Here is a 25,000-nt window from a genome sequence, read left to right as displayed (position 1 = left end):
TAGAAAAAAATACTTTTGAGATAACTTGTGACAAGGCTTTGCGAATAGGACTGGGTAAGAGTGTTGGGCTGTCACACACGGTCTGTTTATGTGCATTCACACTTGTTTTTTGTGCGGGCCATTGTAATTACAAATGACACAATTAGAATTGCAATTGAGCTCCTGATTGGGTACCCCTGTGCTGCAGTACGCTCTGTGAGCTCTGTGAGAGTTTGCAGTGTGTGGATCATATCTATATGTTACTGTGTTCCAGGTTCTTTGGCACAGTGGACAGCGTGGATGCCGAAGGATATTTCCACAATGAGGAACTCCTGCGTTGTGATCCCGTGCACTTTCATGTACCCCTCCAGCGTCCGGCCCTATGGGGTCCATGGCATCTGGTACTTTGGGCAGCCCTACCCAGAGCTGTACCCGCCCGTGGTGTTCAAATCCAGGACAGAGATCGTTCACGAGAGCTTCAAGGATCGCACCAAGCTGCTGGGCGACTTGAAGCAACGCAACTGCACCCTGCAGATCAGCAACATCGGGATGGAACACAGCGGAAAATATTACTTCAGAGCTGACCTGGGCAGCTCCAATGTCTACACCTACCCCGATTTCTCAGAAGTCAAAGTTTTGGGTACAGTGTGTTTTTTTTAAATGTACACACGTGTTAGAACACCACGTGGTTTATATTTTCAGTAATCAGTAATCGTTGATACAGAAATAGGCACTCGTGTGTGAAAATGATAGACCACTTTGTGCTTTAATCAGGCATCTTAAACGACTTTTAAAAAGCCTCCTGTATTTTACCATTGGTCCTGTACCGTATATAACTTATATCACAAAAACAAAGATTGCATTCAGAAACTGCTATTAAACATAAAGGGCTGTTGTCGTTTTTAACTTTTGAAAGTGCTGTGTGTTCTAGTTACGCTGCACAAATCCTTATGATCCATATGCAGGATTTCTGATATTCATAAAAAATACTTTTCACATAACTTGTGACAAGGCTTTGCGAATAGGACTAGATAGAGCATTGGGCTGACACATACAGCCTGCTTATTATCTGCACAACCAATCAAAACTACAGAAGCGATGGGGTGCTCTAATACATGAGCACATTCGAGTACAGTTATTTAAATGCTTCTTTGCCCTTTCGATAACTTTGATCGACAACACAAGTTTAACCGTTATTGCTCCAAAAAAAAAAAAAAAGTTTTGTTCAAGAAAAGGTTTCATCAAAAGTCGGGGTGTGCTGAAAGAAGTAAAAATCAGGCAAGGTGTTAAATAAAGCCATTCATTAAATGTGTTGATTTCAAAACAAGAAAACCGGGTCCTTCCCTCACCTTTACAGTATAGTACCAATCAGATTTCAGCTAGCTGCCGTTGATCGGTGCTCTAGTTGTAAAGGCGAGGGTATTTAAATCTTTACCTTTTTTTCTTTTTACCGAAACGCTCCTTCTATAAAAGATCCTGCTGCTGCTAACTGTTGAAATGTTTTGTTTGGGCTCTTTCAGACCAGCCTATCATTAACGTGCCTGAGGAGGTGGTCAGTGATTCACCTCTGGATGTCACCTGCTACGTACCTGATAACTGCCCCGACATGACCCCAGAGATAAAGTGGTTTAACATTGAGGGGCTGGAGGATCCGGAAATCTCCAATGACTATGTGGAGGACAGCAACACAGCCGTCATGGCCACTGTATTGAGCTTCACCCCCTCCTACTTCCACAATGGAAAGGTCCTGGGCTGCCAGGTCCAGTATCCCAACACCTCGCTGTCCTACCAAAGACTCATCTCCTTAGACGTGAAATGTAAGCGTTTCGCACATCATTCATTAAGACATTGTCTCTAATGACTGTGTATTTACATAGTAGTTACACAGAGTACATCTTTCTGCACGATATGCAAGTACACAATTGTAGCAAAAAAGAGTTAAGGTTAGGGTAAGGATAGGGTTATATCTTGCAAAAAGATGTGCACATTAAGTACATTGCAACAATGCATAATAACATTGTAATTGTGTAAGTACCCTACTAAGTAACTACTATGTAAATACACAGTAATTAGAAACATTTGATGTAAAGTGTTACCCGATATTTTAAGAACCACCTTTATTTATTAGTGAGCATTTGCAAATAAATAGGAGGCTGCATTTGGATATTTAGATCATTCAAATAGAGGCCAGCCCTTTCCGAAGCTGCTAAAATTTGGATTCCTTACAAATCCATGATGTCATTCTGCTATTGGGAGACACTAAAATAAGTAGGGAGCTCGCTATGGGCAGGATAGCCATTGATGTGTCTGATGTGATTGATGTGATTGATGTGTCTGATGTGATTGATGTGATTGATGTGTCTGATGTGATTGACGTGATTGATGTGATTGATATGTCTCTTTGTGTGCGTGTCAGATGCCCCCCGGGAGGTTGAGGTGAATGAGTCCCTGGAGGTGATGGCAGGCAGCAATGTCTACCTGTCCTGTATGGTGGACAGTAACCCACCACCGAGGATCACCTGGCTTCAGGAGGACACCTTGGTGTGGGAAGAGACGGGCCAGAACTCCACCCTGGTGCTGATGGGGATAAAGCCTGACCAGGAAGGGCTCTACACCTGCATTGCAGACAATGACTATGGGAGCAGGAACCAATCATTTTACCTCGCTGTCAAATGTGAGTCTCCCCATTTCATTGCATTTCTAGAGGGTGCCGTCAATACTCCTGGACAGATCCTGGGCAGCAGTTAGTTGTTGGGTTACAACTGGGAACAGATGCGCGGTTGACAAAAGTGTCTAGAAATCCTAGTCGTCCAATAGATAACATTGATAATATTACCACTATAGTATTGACAACCAATTAATAGGCTATTCCACAGCCAGCGGTGTATGGGAGTTCCCAGGAGGCGGCTCTCAATTGGAGGGGGGGTTGCGGGTCTAGGTCAGCCAGGGTGTCCTCAGCTCACCACGCACCAGTGACCCCTGTAGTCTGGCCGGGCGCCTGTGGGCTTGCCTGTTAGCTGCCCAGGAGCTGGGTTGTTCTCCTACACTGTAGCTCCTGAGTGGCTGCATGGTGAATCCGCAGGGTGTAAAGAAGCGGTCGGCTGACGGCACACGCTTCGGAGGACAGCGTGTGCTCGTCTTCGCCGCTCCCGAGTCAGCGCAGGGGTGCTAGTGGTGTTTTCTGTTTCCGATTAATGTAAATGACGCAGTCGCCTTCCGGGTGGCTAGACCCCAGCCGAAATGAAACCGAGCCTGAATCTGCATGCGTTCTTCTCTCCTCAGTCCCTCCGCGTGATCCCTCTGTGAACTCCTCCCTCACAGTCCTGGAAGGCAGCTCCGTCGTTCTGCACTGCAACACGGAAGGGAATCCGATGCCCACGCTCACGTGGTTCAAAGATGGGACCCTCATCAGCAACATAGTGGCGTCAGACTTGAGTTTACTGGAGATCCCCAACATCTCCTATGAGGGGGACGGGGAGTACCGCTGCCTGGCTGAGAACGAGCACGGCAGAGCCAGCAGCTCCGTCAACATCACTGTGGAATGTGAGCACACCTCATTGGCTCACCTCGCCTTCTCTTGGTCATCTCTGGACTGATGCGGCTACCATTTCGCCTATCAAACCTAAATAGAAAAATGAGATCATTGTATTTTAATGGCTATAATTGTATTAATATAATAATTATATCATTGTATTCATGTTTTTCTTTTTTTTGCAATGGTTGCATTCAATATGATAGTCTCCATTGCAGAAATCTTTTTGCATTGATAATACACCAACAGCATATTGAGGTACCGCTGCGTTCATATATAGAGAGAGAGGAAGGGGTTTGATTGGGGTAAAGTTGACAGTAAAAGCCACTGTTTGCTCGCTAAGATGTTGCACTTTATTGCCTAAATACAGGGTACCAATTCCCTTATGAGACAGCTCTGAGATTAGCTACCAAGAACGGGGAAAGAAGTGGACTGAGTGGGATAAAAAGGGTAATAAATGCCAATTCAGCACTAACAAATCAGTTTTCTGCTCGACAGACGCACCTGTATTTCTGCCAGAGTCCAAATGCATGCTGATTCGAGATGGCATTCAATGCGAGTGCATAGCATCAGCGAACCCTGAGCCAGCGATCCAGTTCCACCTCCCTGACCTCAACATCACAATCAACGAGACGGAGAGCCAGTTCAATTACTACTCCCACACAGACGGCTACATGACCACCAGCATGATCAAGCTGAAGGAGAAGCCTTCCTCGGGGCTCCACGTCTTGTGCACCGTCTCCAACATGTATGGGACAGAAACCGTCAAGCTGGAACTGCAGCAGGAAAGTATGTGCAGCATTTCAGAAAGGAGACATCCACCAATAGATTAAATTAGCAATTTACTCAATTGACAGATAAACATGCCTGTAAATGATGACATTGTTATTTGAATTTGGCCCGATGCTTTGCCCATTGCAGCTCGTTAACTGGCCCTATGCTGGCAAAACTATGATGAATGAAATATATAAATTAAACGAATGACTAATGCCAGCGGGCAGGACAAGTGGCACCTGGGGCACCTTCCCCCTGGACAAGGCACAGGGAGGAGGGGGACCAAACCAAACGATAAGGGGGCGTAGATGAAAGGGGTATAGATCAGGTTTGATGATTGCTTATTTGATTAATTTCCCCTTTCAGAAATTCAACCAAGTTTCCAAGGGGTGTCCCTGTGGACATTAGTGTCATAAACATAATATAATTCCATCAGCTCGTTCAATTCTGCACAATTGGGAGACCCCAGACTGAAGGTTGAAGAATTGGAAAGAATTGCATATTTGTTTATTTTCATATGGGAACACTTTTACTCTGGATAACTTTAAGAGTGTTTTAAAGACAATAACAGCATTACCAATCTTTTGCTGTAGTGGAATTGCACATTGATGAAACCATTTAAGGGTTCATCAATGTTTACATTTACCATCCAAGTTGTCAGTTTCCTCCTCGCGATACTTGAGACGCTCTCAAATCTATTTCAAAGAAGAAACCGTTTGAACAGCAAGCGTTCAATGTTTGCCTGAAAGGTTAAGGAAATTGTCTGTGTAACACTTAGGCGTGCGCTGCCTTCGCACGCAAATACAGTTGAAGTTTTCTATTTCTTTCAGAAAAGTTCATTTTGGCCGTGGTTATCGGCGCCGTAGGAGGCGTGGCCGTTATTGCTTTCATCATTGTGGCTGTGCGCTATATCAGTCACAGTAACCAGAAGTAAGTAGCTGATAGACCGTGGGGAATATTTTCAAAGTGTTTATTCCTGTATTTAATTAACTTGCAGGACTGAGAAGCACACAAACGGAGACCTTGAACTACTGCTGAAATACTTGACTAAGAGGGGATACCTTTTCTTGGACTAATTAAACAAGAATTAATCACATGATTTCAAGGTCTCCTCAGGGGAAAAGCCTTCGGATGAAATGTAAAAACCGAGGTCCGATTGTAAGTGACTCTGCAGCAGCAGTTGTTGATGATGCAGAGTTCACCCCCCCTAGTCTCTGTAAGTCTCTTTGAATACGTCTGCTAAATGACTAGTTAATAATCATAATAAAAAGCAGAAAAAGGAGCTCGATTTCTACATTGGATTCATAAACATCAGTCTCTGTTTTACTTTCACTTAGAGTATAACATTGCCAACGCGTACCAATCCATTTTACTCTGCAGTTCTGCGCCTGCCCCCAGTAGTTGTGGACGTGATTTATAGCATTGCTTCCAGCTCTTTCCAAAGCCTCTTCTTTCCTTTCTAGGGAGAGTGGCGCAGGCAGCGCTAGCTATTCCCAGCAACCAGAAAACCCGCCCATTCTCTACAGCTCCGTCAAGCATAACCTGAGGAAGAAAGTGGTGAGTAGCATGCCAGTCAGATTTGCAGAAACAGAACAGACTTTGAATCAGAGCTGGTTTGGTTGACACATAACTCCAATGTTATTATGCATAGTTACAATGTACTTAATGTGTACGTTTTTGCATGATATAATCCTAACCCTTTGATTGTGCACTTACATATACCGTGCAAAAAGATTTACACATGAAGCACATTATAATGATGCGTCTATCCATGCAAGCGAAGAAACTACAGGTCCCAGAATGCACCGCAAGAGCACAATGCACCACAAGCATGAAATCCTCGTATACCCCTGGACTGTACTGTTGTCTTTGTTTTAACTTTGTAACAGATTAAGACAGAACTTTTGGGCACAAAGTTTAATTCGATCCTGGAAGAGCCATACATGGTAAGGCAATTTGTAGTGACTCACTAATTTAGAACCATCAAATGTCCCATTTCACCTTCCAACACAGTCAGCCTCATTTATCCCATCATTTACCTGGAACCCAGACTGACCCGTTGTTCTACATGGTTTTCCACTCAGTACTAAATACCAGCATAACCATTTGCCAACTTTTTGTTCTTTGGTTTGCAGTGTGCTTTAGTAGAACATAGTCCAGTCATTCTTAGAAAGAATCGCTGATCGGATTGCGGTTAACCATTTCAGTGCTGTTTCTTCTTCTATATTATTGTGTACATTCTGTTGCTCCGTGTCATGGTCAGGGGTTAAATTGTGCCGGATTATTGCAGATCCGCTACCTTTTTGTCTGACAGGTGAGAATTACACAGTTTGCCAATGACAAACCGTTCTATGAATTGAGTGACTTAACGTATTTCAGGATGGGATGTCTAGGAGTACAAAAAATGACAGATAACTGCAAAAACTTAAAAAAAAAAAGACGAGAGCTCTTAACAGCAACTGGCTCATCGTCTTTTCATCAGATTAGTCATCAAACCTGAAGATAATGTTAAAACTCGGCCAGGCAAAGCTTGGGCGCTCAGCTACCATCACCAGCAATGAGGCACGAAACCCTGATCCACAAATGAAAATGTGAAGCGTATACGAAAGCTGCTGCAAATCAAGGTCATCACATTAGGACTAGAAAAAAAAAATTTGCTATCCCTGTTCTTTAATTATAAGATCCAGGACCTTTTTTGGTTACAGCTGAACCCCTGGTCATCATCCGTATCATACTTATAGTTCATTTGCAGTCATGCTTGTTGATTGCTCCATCTGAGTTGTGTAAAGGTTTGCAACTGCCCATTTTGTTCTCAAATGCTACTATTATGAAATGTAATTTCCTCTTCTGTAATCCACTATGGTTTTGACTGATTTTTCAACCATCATTTATTAAAGAGAATACACAAATTGAATGCGCTAGGAGATATCAAGGGCGTTCGAATTTTTTAAATTTAAAAAAAAAAATGATTATGTCAATATTATTCAGTAAGTATCTGCATCTTAACATTACCTTTCTGAGTTTGCATTTTCCATGGCCATGCATTCTATCAAAAAACAATAACTTCAAGCACTTTCCTCAGTGTTGTGGGTTCAGAAGTTTTGTGGTTGTGTTTTGAGAAAATCCTCTGTGCTTTAATGGAAACCTTTTGGACACAATGCAGTGAGACATACAGTTGTGAGATAATTTTAGTTTAATGAAGACAGTCATATCAGATGGGGATGGAAATTGATTTTTGTCCGAGGGCATATTTTTGTGAAGTTGCTTGACTTGCAAGAAGGGTTCTATCAGCGTGCTCCCTATTAGAAATAATATTCTAATAATAATATGAACTACACCGCAATATGGGGTAATACCCTGATGTACCATATATATATATATATATATATATATATATATATATATATATATATATATATCTATCTATATATATATATATATAAAACCACCACCCCAAAACTGCTCAACTCACAACTCTGATGCAGGCATAAACATTCTTATTTATGAAAAAAGTTCTTCAAATTGAAGAAAAAGTACAAATTTAAGAAACCAAAGAAATTCATCACATCGTTCACAACTATTGATATTAACGAATGAACTGCACTTAACTAAGACTGTCGCAAGTATTTGGAAATGCTGGTAAATGTACAAGCCCTCGAAAACAGTCGCTTATATATTCCTCGTATTATTAATAACAAACGTGTGTTTCTACAATTGTTGCAGGGTGATGAGAATGACTACCAGAATATCGGTGGCCTCTCTGAATCAGACCAGCGCCAGGATGACGTGAACTACGCCTCCCTCGACTTCTCTAGCAGGAAAGCAGCAGAAGCCTCGGCTCAAACAGACAGCGGCAGTGACTACACAGAGATTAAAACCCAGTGACAGATTCTGTACATGTGATTCAATCCTCCCTCCTTCCCCCCCGTTTCCCAACACTGACTTCCTTCCAGAAGCTTGGAATAACACAGCAAGAGTAGGAATTAATTGCAGATTTAGAATTGTTATTTATTTATTTATTTATTTATGTTTCCTTTGGTTGCTATGACAGAATGACAGATTATGGGATGTGTTATGGTTATTTATAAGCAGCACACTTCTCAGAAAACTGGATGAATTCATCTTCTCAGTAGAGTTTACTGAGAACTCGCGGAAGTGTACGGCTGATGTTTTGTTTATTTAGAAACCTTTATTTAATCTTTCTGTTACACATATATATATATATATGTTTAGGATAGCGCTGTGTTCTCTTACGGTTTTTGTTATCTACCCCGCCCTCAACCCAAAACCGGCTTCACTTGTCCTGCCAAACATGTTATATTGTTAAACTCAAAATCGGTCAGATATAGTTGGCTTATTACAATATCATCTACCATTTTAAATTGGGGGGCAATTACCCTCTAAAAATGATAGCGACAAACATTTCAAAGACCTGGTAGAAACCCTTATCTATCCAGAGTCTAGCAGGCCTGAACGTCTTCAGATGTGTCTTTCCCTACAAGTTACTCTTGTGATATATGTAAATACCTTGCATGATTCACTAAGTGTTAAAACTAGCATCTGGCTACCCAAGTTGTAACCTCGTATAACCTGTTTTTTTTTTGGTTTGATGTTGAAAGTTTAGAAATGACTGTATCTAATATAATCTTTCTGACGTCTGTTATCTCCGTTCTGTGTTTAAGGTTTGATTCATGTGTGAACTTTCTAAGACAGTATATACCATCCCGTTGTTTGGTTGGTTTTCTTTTGTAACTGTCAGTGAACATGACATGTACGTGACCATGTGGATTCACATGCATTTAATGCGAATTTAATAGAGTCTAATCCGATTGCTCAGTTTATCAGCATTGTCAAGTGTGTATATGTCGTTTCTTGCTTAAAAAACGGAATCTCTTATGAGGAAATGTTACTCAGAGTCCTAGTTGCTTGGAATTATTATTAATTAGTCATTTAGCAGGTGCTTTTATCCAAAGCGACTTACAGTCTAAGAGGTGATCTATGCATCACAGCTGCTGCTGCAGAGTCGCTAACAATAGGACCTCGGTTTCACATCTCATCCGAAGGACGGAGCACAAGGAGGTGAAGTGACTTGAACAGGGTCACACACAGCGAGTAGCTGAGCTGGAATTTAAATCTCCTGGTAATAAACCCTTTTCTTTAACCACTGGGCCACCTATGAAAGAATCACACAATCATGTGACATACGGGAAACACAGCAATCTGAGAACTGGTAAAAATGAGAAGTGCATTAACCAGCAAGTTGGAAAGGTGATCCAGCAGGAGGCGATTAAGCCAGGTTATGTGGTTTAAATTTCTACCAGGCAAGAAATAAAAACTAAACAAAACAAAAAAACAATTTCAAGTATATTCCATCTACCTACAGTACATCATCAATTCATAATGAATCCATATTTACTCAAAACATTTGTTATTATGAGATCTGCAAAAGTGGGAATTTGAAAAGGTTTTTAGTTTTTTGTTACTGTTAATATATTAGCAATGAAACGGATTTCCCTGGTTTTCTTATGTTGCATTCAGTATGTGTGCTTTACTGCCCTATTCTCCTCCAATCCGTATACTGTACTTTCCTGAATATGTTCATAATACTTGTACATAGGAAACCAATAATGTATTAACTGAATGTATTGAATGAGTTATTGTATTGGTCAATAACACTTTTACACAGTGCTTTGTGTCCGTGCATCATTATTATTATTATTATTATTTATTATTATTATTATTATTATTATTATTATTATTATTATTATTATTTTACAGTACTAACAATGAAGCAGGTATGAGCTGCTTTGTTAAGCTGTAATGATGTGACCAGAACATGTTTGAAATCTTAACAATCTTTACCATGTATCAGTTCGAAATACTCCAATATTACATTCTACATTGAAAGTTATCTTTCACATGCTTTATCGTTCTACATCGAAGGCCAAGTTACCTAAGCAACTCTGCTCATGCCAAAGTCACCTCCCACAAGCTGGTTTAACATTACCAATGCATTTTCATCTTACAGCTGTTATCCACCAAAGAACACATCAGTGTTAATAAACCCTTCTGGTGAAATACATGTCAGGTGACGCTGAGCTGCAGCAGCAATGCAAACCCAGCAGTGAGCCTCTAGATAAGAATGTATTTTAATATTAGCCATCCATACCAATGATACTACAGTATAGCTAAAAAATGAAAAGACATCTGTGCATTCAGCTGCAGCAAAAGACTCAGAAGTAAGACGCTAGATCTGGTTTAAAGTGAATGGAGAGCGGGCTTCGGTGGAAGGCTCTGAACAGAATCTCTGAAATGAACCACAGTGACATCGGGTAGTACAAGCAGAATGCATAGCTTTTGTATCTGCATATGTATTATATTATTATATGTATCTGCATATATTAAAGGCTATAGGGACTTTAAAACATATTATTACTTATTAATCTACCCGGTCTTTATAGGAAATGGGCGTGAACTGCAGCGCCCTCTGGGGTCCCACTTTGTGTACTGCACCTCCTGTCGCTTTAAGCCAGGTGTACTGGCTGGTCGGTGGGGGGGCGTGTTTTCTTCCATAATTTCCCCAGGTCGAGTCGGTCTTTTGCAGCATCTGAAACCACAAGGAGACCGCTTTAGGGGTAGGGCAGTCAGGCAGAGGTTTCGGGTGACATAAATATATATATATTTAAAATGTTTTATAATATCATTCGTACCCATTCGTAATAATACGTGCTATCAAAATAATGATGAAAACAATATTTACCAGGCAGCAGGGCGCTTTTGAAGCCCAGTTTTTGAGTTATAAAACGACTGGCAGAAAGAGCTCAACCGGTGAGACGATAGAAGCAACAACAAAGGGTTAAGACTTGATAATAACAAAAAAAAGACGTTTGTTTTTTAACTCCAAAAGGAGCAACCAGCTTTCTTATATGTCGGACTCTGTCGCTGAGGATTCTTCTTATGATTTGAGTGAACAATGGTTTTAGAGCCACAGGAGGACCCCTGTTGCATGCCCACTGATCTGGAGAGTGCACTAGCTTTGGTACAAGATCCCACACTCCAACAAAACTTTTACTTCCCCAAATAAGAGTATTCACAGAACGAGTGCAGGGCATCAGACAGCCAAGTTTTTACGGTGTGCAAACAATTGACTATGGTGCAAACTTCCTATTTCACAAGAATCCCAAATCAATTTCCGGTACACTGTGTCACTGGTGGTTAAAAAAATAAACAAATAAATAAATAAAAAATTATTTACTGAGCGCTGCAATATAACAAAAATGACGACACAGACTTCAAACAGACAGTTTTAAATAGCCTGCTTCCTTATGTGTTAGACATTAGCAGGGGCCACAGCTGCTGCTGCTGCAAAAAAACAAACAAACAAAAACAAGACGTGGTTCCATTCTCAAAAACAGTCAGAAGTGTCCGGAAAACGCAAGCTCTTATCGGTGTGTGTTTTGTGATAAGAGTTACACAAGTGGCACCACATTGAGACCAAATCATTTCAGTTATGACCCGAGAAGCCAGATCTTATCACAGGTCACCGGAAAGCATGAGGGCTAGAGAGCAATGATCGTTTTCTTGTGCTAGCAATATGCCATTTGCATGACATTGTAGTTAAGTGTTAAGTACACATGTATTTACTAAGTAACTGCTATGCAAGAGACACTTAATATAATTGCAAAAAAAAAAAAATTACAATAATAATAGTGAAAGCATACAGTGCATGATGTACAGAATTCAAACATGGTGTTAAAACAACGATAACCACCACATAGTGCTTGGCTTGTGACCAAACAAGGCGTGTTTTCCTTCTGAGATAAGGTTCTGTCCGTTCTGTGGCAGTGGCATTGAGATAACATATTTTTCTCACAGTGGATGACAACATTTCTGCAAGTTTATTTAAGCTTGTGTACCTTTTTTTTTTCTATGTTGTTGAATTGATTTTTGTGACTAGCCCCAAAGGTAAGATCAAATCTATTTTTGCAATTATCCTGGTATTTTTATTTTAAATGAACGGTAATCTAGAATAAATTAATAAATTAATGAAATAATAAAATGAATACATAACAAGTTCTGGGATATATTATAATCATGTTGTGCTAGGTACAATTCCAAATAACATCTTTTTGTGGTACAATAAAGAATACATGACATTGGTAGCAATTTTGGAACTACTAAGAGAAACTGACAATCTGATGAATTAAGGGTATTGTGACAGGTATTCTAAAAGTCATTCCCATGCTTCTGAGCATAATTGATTGCTCAATTATTTGGAAAACTACAAAGCGGTGTGTAACTCAATATGTTAATGTGACATTTTTCAGCAGGTTTCATTCGACTTTATGAGGCAAAATGAGTTAATTCCCTAGGGTTGCAAAAACCTTTGGCCGGAGCTATAAAATAGCTGAACACAAAGGACAACCGTTATAAAACTCTTGAAACGCTCTTAAAAACGACAATGTAAATGTCTTCATACCCCAAAATATTTGTTGAGTTTATAATAGTATTATTACCCTGCATAGGGTAAAATGAGCAACAGATTTTCTCCATTCACATTCTCCAGTGAATATACTCGTCCCATGCGTAAGTGTTGACATCACTTCGCTGAAAAAAATATTCATAGCAGGATGAGTTATTTACCCAGAAGTGTTATTCTGTAAAATCTGATCAGACAAGTCCTGTAGACTCTAGACAAACATGTTCAAACACGTCTGGGCAAATAACACATCCTGCTATGAATATTTTTTTTCAGCGAAGGGATGTCAACACTTGCGCATGGGACGAGTCTATTCAATACACATCAACCCTTCGTTTTAAGATCGATTGTTTTTTTTAATATATATTAAGTAAGTAGTGAGCCATACATTATAACAGTTTCTTTTTTATATTTTTTAAAAAAAATCTCTTTAATGGTACCAAAAATCCAATAGTTTTAAATAATGAATTCGTAAATTAAAGCAGTGTTATTATAGGTTAGTCAAAGGGAAACTTCCCATCTTTTGAACACATGGCCGGGTCTGTTATAAATAGACACTTATTTTTATAAGGCGTCAGCCCTTAAAAAAAATACACATGTATTACTATTGTCGAAATAAGCGTACCCTATATTCTCATTCATTCTCATTCATTCTCTCTCTCTCTCTCTCTCTCTCTCTCTCTCTCTCTCTCTTCCTCTTTTCAGCCGTGTCCCAACATATTTGTCTGGGGGGGAGGGCGAATCATTTCTAGAGACGTCAGAAGCAACCATTTTCATTTTGGAACGATCTCTGAACTGCAAAGATGTTTTTCAAACTTTCTTCAGAGCCTGTAAATAAACACGTTTCTTGAAAACGGTAAGACTGCGTTAAAAGACACATATTTACAGACCTAGATTCTTTAAGGATCAATTGTATGCTACTTTATTTTACACTTTTAATGTCATTTATTATTAGTAGTATTATTATTTAAGAGGTATGTAACAGATATTTACACCTTTTATTTTCACAGTGGTTAACTTTTCCAAGGCAGGCATTGAAAAGGCATTGTGAGTTGAATCACGGGGGTAACCCTCATTGTCTTCAATAAAATGAATATGTAGATTCAGATGAGAATATAGTGTTTTTGATTTTTATACATATCTTAAGAGACGTTTTTGTTTCATTTAGACACAAAATCATAAAATACATTTTGACACTGGGTGTCATACCTTTACTACTTAGGATCAAGAACACTGGCCTTTTCTCATTCCCAGACTTTGCTTATATGCATATATTTTTGTTCTTTTTAGACAGGAGCTCAACAACCTCACAACGAGCACCAAACCTTTTCCTTAAAAGACAGACGATTCGATGGACTAAGACCACGTAATGGACGTGGTATTGATAGTTTTATACAGCATCATTATTAGTCTGGGAGTAACTGGAAACAGCATAGTGATCTGGATGACCGGGTGCAAGCTGAAGAAGAATGTGACCAACGTCTGGCTTCTCAACCTGGCTGTGGCCGACCTGGTCTTCTGCTTCACCCGAGTCACCTCTTTGCTCAGCCTCTTCTACACCTACTGGCCCTTTGGAGAGTTCCTGTGCAAGCTCAATGGCTTCTTCACGTACATGAACATGTTCTGTAGCGTCTTCCATCTGTCCGTCATCAGCCTTGACCGCTGCTTTTCCGTGGCCTTCCCTATCCGGATGAGGCAGTGGCGCACTGTCCAGATGGCTTCCATTGCCAGCGCAGGAGTTTGGGTGCTGGCCACGGCCTTTAGCCTGCCGTACTTCTTATTCCGACAGGTCTCTATGGATCCAGGACATGGGAATCTTTCCCGGTGCTCCTTCAGTGTTCCTGGAAGTGACGGTGGATACCAGTCTAAGGCCCTCTACATCGTGAGGTTCCTTTTTGGTTTCTTGGTCCCCTTTTTAATCATTGCCACTTGTTATGCCATCATGGCTTGCAAGTTGAGGCAGACACGAGTGCCCAAAAAGTCCTTCAAGATCATTGCTGTCTTGGTGGCTGCCTTTTTCTTCTGTTGGGCGCCCTACCATGTCTTTTTGTTGGCCAAGATGGTCAGTAAGACATCTTTGGCGGTGAAGGTTGCTCTTCCTTTGTTCAAAGGCCTGGCTTACTTCAATAGCTGCATCAACCCCATCCTTTATTTCATCATGGCCCTGGATTTGAAGAAGAGGTTCAATCAAACACTGTCTTCGGTGTGCCTAAGGGTTTTCAGTGAGGAATTGGATTATTTCAGCTATTATCGGGCAAGAAGGAGAGACGACAGATGCACTATGGCAAACACAGTGCAGGTTGCTGTGTTGTAAAAATACTCTAAACTCAAGACATTAGTGGCCTCTGGACAAATTAGTTCAGATACTGTGACGTTTTTAGTGTTCATATGTTTTTTTTTACATATCTAAGAAGGTCGTTATATATTAAGGAAGGTTTATGTGAAAAGTTTGTCTACCTTAGACTGCATTGAGTGTTTTTGAAATGTACGTTATCATATATTATCTATATTATTGTATATAGATTTAGTGTTTCATGTTTTTTTTTTTACCATTACTGTCATATGTGGATTATATTTAAATACAGCAGGAGAAGCATTTGATTTTAATGTACTTCCATATTTGTAGACTTACTAAATAAAGCAATGCCTTTACTTTTTTTTGTTTAAAATTGGATTGGAGGATCTCTACAGACCTTCATTTCTCCTGAGCTGCAGTACAGGTGTGTAATTAGTCATGCTAAAGCATTTTGTGGTGGTGGTCCACTATGAAAGGCGCTATATAAAATAAAGATCGATTGATTGATTGGTATAATGGAGATAAATAATTGCTGCAATTACATTTGTTGCTCTGTCTCCTTTAATAGAACTTTAAAAACAGGCAGGTGTTTACCATTACACTTTTCCATGGAACTTGAGATTCATCATCTAGGATTTCCTGGCATTCAGAACAACATTAAATTCCCAGAACTTGTCAGGGGTGCTGTGTGTTCTACTGGGAGTTCAAGATGTCGCTTTTAAAAAGCTATCCCGCACACTAATGGACTCAGTGGTTTATCCCATTTACAGTAAAACTAGACTGTGGTGTACCAGAGCATACAACTTACATGATGCAAGCGCGTCCTAGTGCTGAAAGGGATCAAGCTATCCCACACAAAGTGACTCAGTCTTCACCCCCAAGTATGGGAAAGCTTCTCAACGTGTTCTTGGCGGCATTGCTAATGGATAATGTACTGAAGGAGCCCTCTGTCTGCACTGTTAAGCACACAGATGGATATTGCACTGTATTTAAAGGAAGTGATTGTATATAACAATTTTAAGTCTTGCAGTATGCTATAGAATTAACTTATTTTGCTTCGAATGCAACCTGCTTAATAATGCTATTTTAACATATTGAATTACAAACCGCTTTGTAGTTTTCTATATACTTACCATAATGAAAAACTGCCAAAAAAGTAACATTTTGAAATCTAACATGAAATACTGTACTACTGTACTGACTGTTATGACTTCTGGTAGACTTTTGCGATAGATTCTTTGATTACATTGCGTTAAATAAAATATCTTAATTATGCTCATATAGTTGTTTTTATTTCGTTATAAAACACTCCGCGAAGTTTACATGAAACACGTTACGATTTGAACGTTGTCATTCAAATTAGGCAATTTTTCTCAACATTTACTGAGACGTGTGTGTGGCAAGAGATATAAATCTCTCTTCCAAAGAATCGCAGTTTGTCTAGATCGCGCTCCCTTTGGTGACAAAGCTGATTTTCTGTCCCCCCGCCCCCCAGTGTGCTGCTCATTGCAAATCATTAGCATTGTTGCAGGAGGGAGCCTGAACTGGATACACTGTGAACATTTCTGAGTAAAAGTTGAAAAAAGAAAATCAAAAGACCATTGGGAATATGTTGGGAACAATGGTGCGGGATACATCAAAGGTAGGTGTCTTTCTTTGTAACACTGCACGGGGTTCTGTAACATTTTCAAGGTAGCTACATTTTCTGTTGCTTTTCATCCAGGAGGTTCAATCCCAGCTCAGCTACTGACTCACCATGTGCGAGCCTGAGCAAGTCACTTCACCTCCTTGTTCTCCAAGGAATACTGTAGTTGTGGTTCCTCTATATGTAAATGTACAGAGCATGTGGCCCTAGTTAGATGAGTTTGCTGTATAGAGATAGACACAGGCATTGTCCAAAGCTGACAGCGTCTGCGGAGGGCCAGGGTGAGTAATCACCACTGGTTCAATAGTTGAGAGAGGGAAGGGCAGAATATCCCAGGGGTAGAGTTTTAGCTGCTCTGCTGAAAGTTTTATTGGAAGGCAGCTTGGAGACCAAAAAACATTTAGAAGTGTTTAAACTCACAGCGTACAATCCACTCAGCAGAAACAGGAAACACCTACGAATATTTCAACCAAACCAGCAACACTCAGCAAAACTTAAACCACAGGAATGGAAGATGATGTGAAAATAAAAAAAAATGTTCTTATTAACAATAACGACATGAGAGATTCTACATCATTTATTTATTTATTTTTTTAATTACATCCAAAAGCTTAAAATCCAGTAATATACACTAAGGAGATGTCAAGAGAAATCTTTGAAATTAGAAATTAGTTCTCATTTTATTATCTGAGAAACTATCCCTCCATTTCTCTTATATGGCAAAAACTTAGAAACTAAATTTTTCTCGGCTATCCCTCCCCATTTCTTTATATGGCAAAAACAGATTTTGATTATAGCCGAATATATATATATCTATATATATATTATATATTAATATATCTATATTATATATAATTGGCCACCAGTGTCAAAAAGGAAAAAGGCACTTGCAGAAATTCTTAGGCTTAGGTCTACTTGATTTCATTTCTTAATAGTTTTACCTTAATTCTAATTGAGCATTTAGTAACAGTGTACCAGTGCTTTAAATATTACACATCTACACATTCAGTGAATATTGCACTTTTGTCCTTTGATAAAATGTCTCGATGTGCAAGAATACAAAATGTAACATTATTTTCAACTGGCTTTTGTACCCCTTTTGTCACTTGAGGGGGTGACAGTAAAATTCTTATTTGCAAAAAAAAAAAGCACAGCAAAATGTGCGTCATTATTTTAAAAAAAGCAAACAAAAGCTTTGTCTCGATTTCATCAGCCACCAATGAAAGCTACACAAAAATTCAGTTCAGTTTCCATCAGACAGAAGTCTTTGAATGATCTCAGTCCCAGTTAACATTATGAGGCTTCACAGGCGGAAATAGTCTCTCAGAACTCTTTCTGAATGATCCAATAAGTGTCGACGCGAAAGGATTTGAGAAAACACCAAACTGGTGAAGAAAACAAACAACACAGACTGCCAATTACAGCACCGATAAAACAACCGGAGGTATGCGACGAATTTAGAAATTCCTGCTAACAAAAAAGAGCGATGCTTCTTTGATGTTATCTGAAGTCCTGGACCATAGACTGCAGATCGGCTGCAGGGAGGCTGGATACTTGAAATCGATTTACAGACTGTTTGCAAGGTGCAGATGGAAACGTTGCAGGAGTTAAGACTGTCCAAATCTCCAGAAACGCCAACCTCAAACCCGGACAGGAGAAGACTTTTCAGCATTGCAGATCTTGCGCGCTCAATGTCCAGAGATATCTATTCAAGATATCCAAGCCTACAGGTGATGGCCCAGCTCTGTACAGTGGTCAATTGGGCCTGTTGCCGTACAGGTTCAGTAGCGACGATGTTCATCCGTTGCCGTGACGATTACATCCATCCAGATCCTCATGGCCTCAGGTGTTGGTGCGACCATGAAGAAGAGCCGGTCGTAGGTCTTCACGCAGAACGTCAGCTTGGGGTGTGGACTCTGGAACACACACACACATCGAAGCAGAGAGTTAATTCAATGTGATCGTCTTCTACTGCTGTTTGTATTGTCTGTATCAAAGTGCTTTTACTGGAGTTGAAGAGCCGTTCTTTAATTCTAGTTAACATCAGCTAAAGTGTCTATATAGAAGTGAGAGCCAGCACACCAGCTAGTGATCGGCAACTTTGCATTAAAGTTTACTTTTGTATTGTTGGCAATACACAACTGTGCACTAGGTGGTGCTGGTGCTCAGTGATATTAAAAGAGACACTTTAGCCAACCTAGCCTATGTGAGGTACTGAAGAACAGACTCTGAAGTAAGTAAAAATGTGCATGTGTATCCCCTTTGTTCACTATGTGCACAATTGTACCTTATTAAAAATGTCCTATCTGTGTATCTAGTTTATATTGCAGAATGTTTTTTTCAAAGTTTTGGCAGGGTGACTTCTGGAACTCCACAAAAACTGTGACCGAAGAGTCAGTATGTATATATATAAACACACAACAGTAGTTTTATTTCAAAATTTTATTTCCTTACTTATTAAATCAAAGTTAGTATTTGATTTGTGAAATGAACCATAATGCAGGCATCTTATACAGGTCTTTTAACACACAAAGGCAAACTGCACACGCACACGCACACGCATATACCTTAGACGCGCTGCGCAGGTGATCGTAATAAACTTCCTCAATGGCTTGGAAATAGATCACACCCTTTAGCTTCGTTTCTTCTTTATCTGCGTTTGAAAAATAAAGCAAAACTCTTACAGCTGAAGAAAAAAAAAAACATCTATAATTATAAACTCCAGCAACTAACGGGCTCGATTCACTTAGCACTGACTCCGAATTCTTTATTTTTTTTCTAGAGGAAGAAAAAACAAACTGTTGACGTACAAAATGTAGCTAGAAATAGTAATACAGGGGTCCCTAACATTAACATTGCAAACAAACATAAAATCTCCAACTCCTGGATTGAACCTGTGATTTACAACAGAGGTCATTAATGGTACTAACCAATCTCTACTCTGCTAGGACAAGTCACAGATAATCCCCCCCCCCCGACTATTTTAAGGCACTGTGGAATTAACCATGATTGATCTACCATCTACCTGTGTTTATCCCTTCGACATAGGGGTGCAATCTAGGTAGAATCCTTGGTACTTATCAAATCAAGCCCTTACAATCTTCTAGCTATGAGCCAGTGAAGTTTAAAGCTGCCATAAAGAGGATATAATACAATGCAGGTGCTGCGATTTGTTGTTTGAATCTTCTCAAGTTAAAATCTACTCCTTACTTGAGAAATAAGCCAGTCGTTTCTTTTCCCCTTCGAACACGAAGCACCTCTTTTTCCAGGTTTTGATCTTGCCCCCCATCTTGGTGAGGAAGCCCTTGCACCTCCTGTTGCTGACGGTTACCGCGCTGCACGTCTCGACGCTGTGACCGGACGCCTCCAGGTGGGCCCGGAGGTCAAAGGTCACACTGCTGATGAGGGAGCGGAGGGGCCCAGTCTGTACGAATGTGAAGAGCACGAACTGAAATATCCTGCAACAGTTACTAAGCGAAGGTGCTTCACAGTAGATATCTTGACATGTGCAAATCATCCCAGCTATATGCAGAGTGACTAAGGGAGCAACAGATCCTACAAGTGCAGCGGTACCACCAAAATTCTGTACATTTCCAACAAACGCAGAACAACCGGGGCTGGGATACTCAACTAAACATAATACAACATGATGCTGCCAAGTTAAAAAATAAATGATTCGCTCCATGTGACAGCGCCACCTTTTAACTCTGACAGATCCGAGATTGGGCATTCTATACAAGGGGAATGTAAAAAAATGCAGTTTGAATCTACAGTAGTGAACTGTGTCAAAACTGACATCTAGTGGCTGGAGGACAGAATAGCAGGCTGCAGGTGCTATTGTCAAGCCTGGAGAGGGTTTTGCTGTAACGGATTGCTACCTCTAGATGGCGCTCTGGTGTAGAAGCGGATGTTGGTTCAACGCTCTCCAGCTCTTTTTTCTTGGCTTCCTCTTCGGCTTGTATTTTGGCTTCCTGGGGATTGAAGGAAGCGTTGCAGAAATAAATGATCGAAATTCAAAACAGGATAATAAGTGTTATCACTAAACGTGTAAGTGTTATCACTAATTCTCCACCCCACGGGATCATGAAAAAGCTGACACCCTACATATTATACATTATTATCATCATATAAAAAAAAATCACAAAAATGAAGATTGTACTCATGAACGACTTAAAAAAAAAAAAAAAAAAAAAAAAAAAGGTTGTTCTTTTCAAACTTTAGTATGTTCTGCGCACAGGAGGATGACTGTAGGTATGATAAAATGAACTGGAATGTTGACAAATCTGTAACCGGGATTGGTTGATTTGTAATGATTCTAAATTCTAAAAGATTCCTAACCAGAACACAACTGCTGCTGCTGAGCCACTTGCAATAGGACGTTGTTTGTTTTATGTCTCATCTGAAGGATGGCTGGGATCGAACCCGGAACCTCCTGGTAACAAGTCCCTTTCTTTAACTGCCAGACCACCAGGCACATGCAATGGAGTGGTGATTTACTCACCCTGGCCCTCAGCAGACACTCTCTCTCAGCTTTGGCCTCCCGTAGTTTCCTCTCCATGTCCACTATGTTGGGAAGCCCATTCCCATTACTGTGAAAGCAAAGACATATCATCATCAGGACGATGCCTGTGTCTATATCTCTACAATAAACTCATCTAAATAGGGCCCTAAGCACACACAGGGGAACCACATTCTCTTTTCCACCTAAAAAAATAGAAAAATCAACAAGAAAAATGCTAGGTGTTGTATTTTTGGAAGTTATCTAAAAGGGCGTTAATCTTTACATGACCATTTCAGTACATTCTCAGTGCTGTACCTGAACCCCTGAGCGGGTGCACGGCTTGTCCCGTTGCAGCTGGGACCCCCGTTGGTCTGGTTCGGTTTGGGGGAGGAAGCGTGTTTGGAGCAGGGGGAACGCGGACCATCGACTGCCGTGCCGCTCGGAGACCCGTTGTCAACATCCGCACACTTCAACTGCTGACCTGCAAGAGAAAAGAGATCTCACTGGATTTGCAACGAACAAGCAAGCAAACAACACACTCACGCTCTCAATACGTACAGCAGCGTGCATGCACATATCCCCATACTCCAAAACCCTAACCAGCTTTCACCACTGCATGATAAGCCATTGCACAGATACAAGTAAAATATGTACAGCGCATCAACTATAGCCGCGTCTCTAGGGATGTGCATTTGGCGACAAGGGATGACACTTGTTGGATAACGTATTGAGAATACTGAATTTCTCCGTGCATCTGGAATCTTACTTATGACTCGGCGACAGGGATTTCTGTACAAAGACATTCTGCATTGTTACATAATCCTCTCTGTTCAGACTGGCACGTGGAAGCCACAGCCCCTTTCTTACCCTTACCATGGACTGAGGCTGGCCTATCAGAGTGCTTGTTCTGCTGGCACTGCCTCCTCGGCAAAGCTGAAGTGCCGTTCACAACCAGAGAAGGATTCTGGGGAAAAAGGATTTAAGAAAAAAAAGTGAACAAACATTTGCTGTACCTATAACTACAGTAGCAATTACTTCCTGTGCTGAAGGTCAGCCCTATGCGCCTACCTCAGAGCAAGGGAGGAAGGAGGGAGGCGGACACAGGAAGTGTTAAGGTAGCAGGAAGCAGCGTGATACTCAGAAGTGTATACCCAAACGAAATAAGCGAAAAAACTCCTTAAGCACAGCGATAAAAGGGCTTCTGTCATTAATGCGTTTTAAAAACTGATTTTAAAGCTAACGTTCATTCTCTTTTACAGGAGGAGCAAGTGCTGGAAAACAGCTGGAGATTTTAAAGCTTTAGCTGGCGCGCCGAAAAACATTTGCAGAAGCAGAGCCAATCAACATAGAGGGAGTAGCTGAATACACGGAGATCTTTGAAAGCCACCAACCTGCGTGGGACTGTGCACAGACAAGCCTGGGATAGATAACATACAGGGAGCAGAGCCCGTCAGGTTACTGAACTCAGACAAGCGTTTCTTATCCTTCAATAAATGCTGAAAGATATAAAACAGTATATTATAACTCCTACACTGATAACATTGTAAAGCTGTGCTGGTTTGTGGGGCATTTGTTAACCCCACTCAAGCCTTTCTCTTGCAGCAGTAAATATATTTTTTTTTGTTGAAAAGCAACACTAAGGTCGCTCCATTTGTGGTTAACTGTACATAACCAAAGGGGGCTCAAATGATAAACGTTAAAAATATTCTTCGATGGTTATCCAATGGATGGACCTTGAGCCCCAGAATATAGCTCTTCTGAAGTTTTTCTTTTTTTTAAATCAGTTTGACAAAACCTTCAAGGAGAATCTGTAGCCCCAGACAAAAGCTAGTACAGTCAGACTGGAGAGTATTGATTTTTTTATTTTTTTTTGGCTAATCATTTTAAAGCACGCAGCAAAGCCTTCTCAACCAAAAATAATGAAAGTGATGCAAGACCGATTACCCCTCGCTGGTTTACTTCAGCTAAAAGGTTCAATGACAGAGATCATGCATAGCAGGCCTTTTAAACTGGTTTGAACTCCAATATTAGGACGGTCCCTTTAAGTAGAATGTTGTTGCTGAAAACATTAGGTGTTATCAGTATATAAAAGCACCAAGGTTTCAAGCAAGTAAAAACACAGTATCTGTATATGACATGCATAACTCTCTGTTGTGGACAATGCAATGCAACCAGATAAGATTACAACAAGTAAATATGTACAATTCCTGTTTCTGTTCCTGATATTTTTTGCTTTCCAGACTCTCTAATCTATGCACTGCTTGATCATTGATTTACACAGTAATTAGTGAGGTGGTCTGTTTGATTGCTTACCATGTTGAGTATGTTGGATGTTTCTTTCTTGCACTGACTCAGTTTTCGGGACTCCGTCTCAGTCTGCTGTCTGATTTCGTTCACTTGTTTCTGCAGCTTTAATACTTGTTCCTGGAAACAAACTCAACTCTTTTAGCCACCCCCAGGCTTAGTGGATGTGTGGTGCTTACACAACACGTTGTGCGAATGGAATGCACTTCAAAAATCACATGGCTTCAGACCACAGAGCGCACCACCTGATTTGATTTTTATTTATTTAAAAAAAGGGGAAACTTAAAATCAGCTGCTTTTGCAGAACTTTCTCGCCTGTTTCCTTAATTTTTTTTTTTTTACAGTAGTAACGGATATGTTTTTCTCTGAAACATAGATGTCGTTCAAAACTACTGATTATTAATCTATATAGCGAACGGATGTGGATGGCATGGAATTAGTCAGCTACGCTACGCAGAGAGCTGTGCATGGGTGTCCCACTGCTGGCAGCCCGACGTACCTTCCTATGGTTGATGCGGTGCTGCTGCCCGGAGATTTCCATCAAAGCCTGTCTCTGCATCGCCTCCCTTGCCTCCTCAAGAGAGCTCTCCCTCTCCAGCTGCTGGAACTCCAGGTCCTCGAAGGCTTTGAGCGCCGTTTCCACAGCGTCAGAGTCCTGAGAGAGAGAGAGAGAGAGAGAGAGAGAGAGAGAGAGAGAGAGAGAGAGAGAGAGAGAGAGAGAGAGAGAGAGAGAGAGAGAGAAGACATGAGGGAGAGAGAGGGGGAGGGAGATAGAGAGAGAGAGTTACAACAGGAGCACACACTCATTCCAGGATTGCTACTGTTAACTAAACTAAACAAAACCAACGTAGCGATTCCTGTACAGTGTGTGAAGATCAGATAAGGGCACAGCTATATGTTGAGGTTAGTATACAATATGTATTGCGATGTGCTGGCCACAGTGAACATTATGGTTCTGTTGGGTCAATTCTCTGTATGGTGTACAAAGCTCTGACTACAAATCATATTTTATCATTGTTCAAAAACCATTTGTTGAACTACAAGTATCGTGCAATAGGTCACGGATTCATGAATCATAGAAGATATCACGTTAAGAACATATCACAATTCATACATGCTGTGGAAGTCTAATAAATCCAAATAAATATGAAACTGCATGTTAACACGGGTAATGGAAATAAAGCTCACTGTATATAGAAATGAACATAGGACAGTGAAGATAGAAATTCAAAATGCATCAATGCGAATACCTTTCTTACCTCGTGCAGTTTGCGCTGCAGCTGCTGTCTCTGGGACTCCGGCTGCGTTTCCAGGAGTTTACGAGACTCTGAGCAACGCATCTGCAGCAATTCCAGCTTCTCTGTCTCTGCAACCAGCTTAGCCTTCTCCTGCAAACGCAGTAAAAAAACGATCAGGCCAAGCAGACCAACAGAGAACAGCCTTTATCGGAGTAGAATGCCATCCTTTTTTTAAATAAAAATGCGATTGTG

General features: G+C 40.5%; 4 protein-coding genes across 5 annotated transcripts in view; 3 read left to right on the top strand and 1 right to left on the bottom strand.

The window, feature by feature from the left end:
- Positions 1–58, top strand: part of tlr21 (toll-like receptor 21) — a 4,625-nt gene extending 4,567 nt beyond the window's left edge. The window contains exon 3 of the mRNA XM_041235117.1: positions 36–58. Coding sequence (XP_041091051.1) covers positions 36–58 — 23 coding nt within the window. The remainder of the gene's footprint in view (positions 1–35) is intronic.
- Positions 59–231: 173 nt separating this feature from the next.
- mag (myelin associated glycoprotein) lies at positions 232–5,219 on the top strand. Its single transcript, XM_041235220.1, has 6 exons — positions 232–619; positions 1,500–1,796; positions 2,396–2,653; positions 3,262–3,522; positions 4,010–4,300; positions 5,116–5,219. Exons 1-6 carry the CDS (start codon positions 280–282, stop codon positions 5,217–5,219), a joined length of 1,551 nt encoding a protein of 516 aa, XP_041091154.1. The 5' UTR covers positions 232–279.
- Positions 5,220–12,138: 6,919 nt separating this feature from the next.
- Positions 12,139–15,416, top strand: LOC121304244 (C3a anaphylatoxin chemotactic receptor-like). 2 transcript variants are annotated; one of them, XM_041235269.1, is made up of 4 exons: positions 12,139–12,250; positions 13,470–13,620; positions 13,775–13,811; positions 14,055–15,416. In XM_041235269.1, exon 4 carries the CDS (start codon positions 14,134–14,136, stop codon positions 15,076–15,078), a length of 945 nt encoding a protein of 314 aa, XP_041091203.1. In that variant the 5' UTR covers positions 12,139–12,250; positions 13,470–13,620; positions 13,775–13,811; positions 14,055–14,133; the 3' UTR covers positions 15,079–15,416. The 2 variants fall into 2 exon arrangements, with proteins under 2 accessions (XP_041091203.1, XP_041091202.1); XM_041235268.1 differs by lacking the exon at positions 13,775–13,811.
- A 2,199-nt stretch (positions 15,417–17,615) lies between these two features.
- The window catches only part of LOC121304152 (pleckstrin homology-like domain family B member 2), a 12,610-nt gene continuing 5,225 nt past the window's right edge, over positions 17,616–25,000 (bottom strand). The window contains exons 2-12 of the mRNA XM_041235116.1: positions 24,770–24,898; positions 24,010–24,165; positions 23,520–23,630; positions 22,598–22,702; positions 22,080–22,170; positions 21,522–21,687; positions 21,207–21,294; positions 20,584–20,676; positions 19,916–20,129; positions 19,273–19,358; positions 17,616–18,621 (exon numbers count right to left, since the gene is read on the bottom strand). Of these exons, the coding sequence (XP_041091050.1) occupies positions 18,487–18,621; positions 19,273–19,358; positions 19,916–20,129; positions 20,584–20,676; positions 21,207–21,294; positions 21,522–21,687; positions 22,080–22,170; positions 22,598–22,702; positions 23,520–23,630; positions 24,010–24,165; positions 24,770–24,898 (1,374 nt within the window). The 3' untranslated portion in view covers positions 17,616–18,486. The remainder of the gene's footprint in view (positions 18,622–19,272; positions 19,359–19,915; positions 20,130–20,583; positions 20,677–21,206; positions 21,295–21,521; positions 21,688–22,079; positions 22,171–22,597; positions 22,703–23,519; positions 23,631–24,009; positions 24,166–24,769; positions 24,899–25,000) is intronic.

The sequence above is a fragment of the Polyodon spathula genome, chromosome 37, assembly GCF_017654505.1.
Source record: "Polyodon spathula isolate WHYD16114869_AA chromosome 37, ASM1765450v1, whole genome shotgun sequence".
NCBI lineage: Eukaryota > Metazoa > Chordata > Actinopteri > Acipenseriformes > Polyodontidae > Polyodon > Polyodon spathula.
Note: the sequence above shows the minus strand (reverse complement) of the source record. Positions and strands in the feature narration are given on the sequence as shown.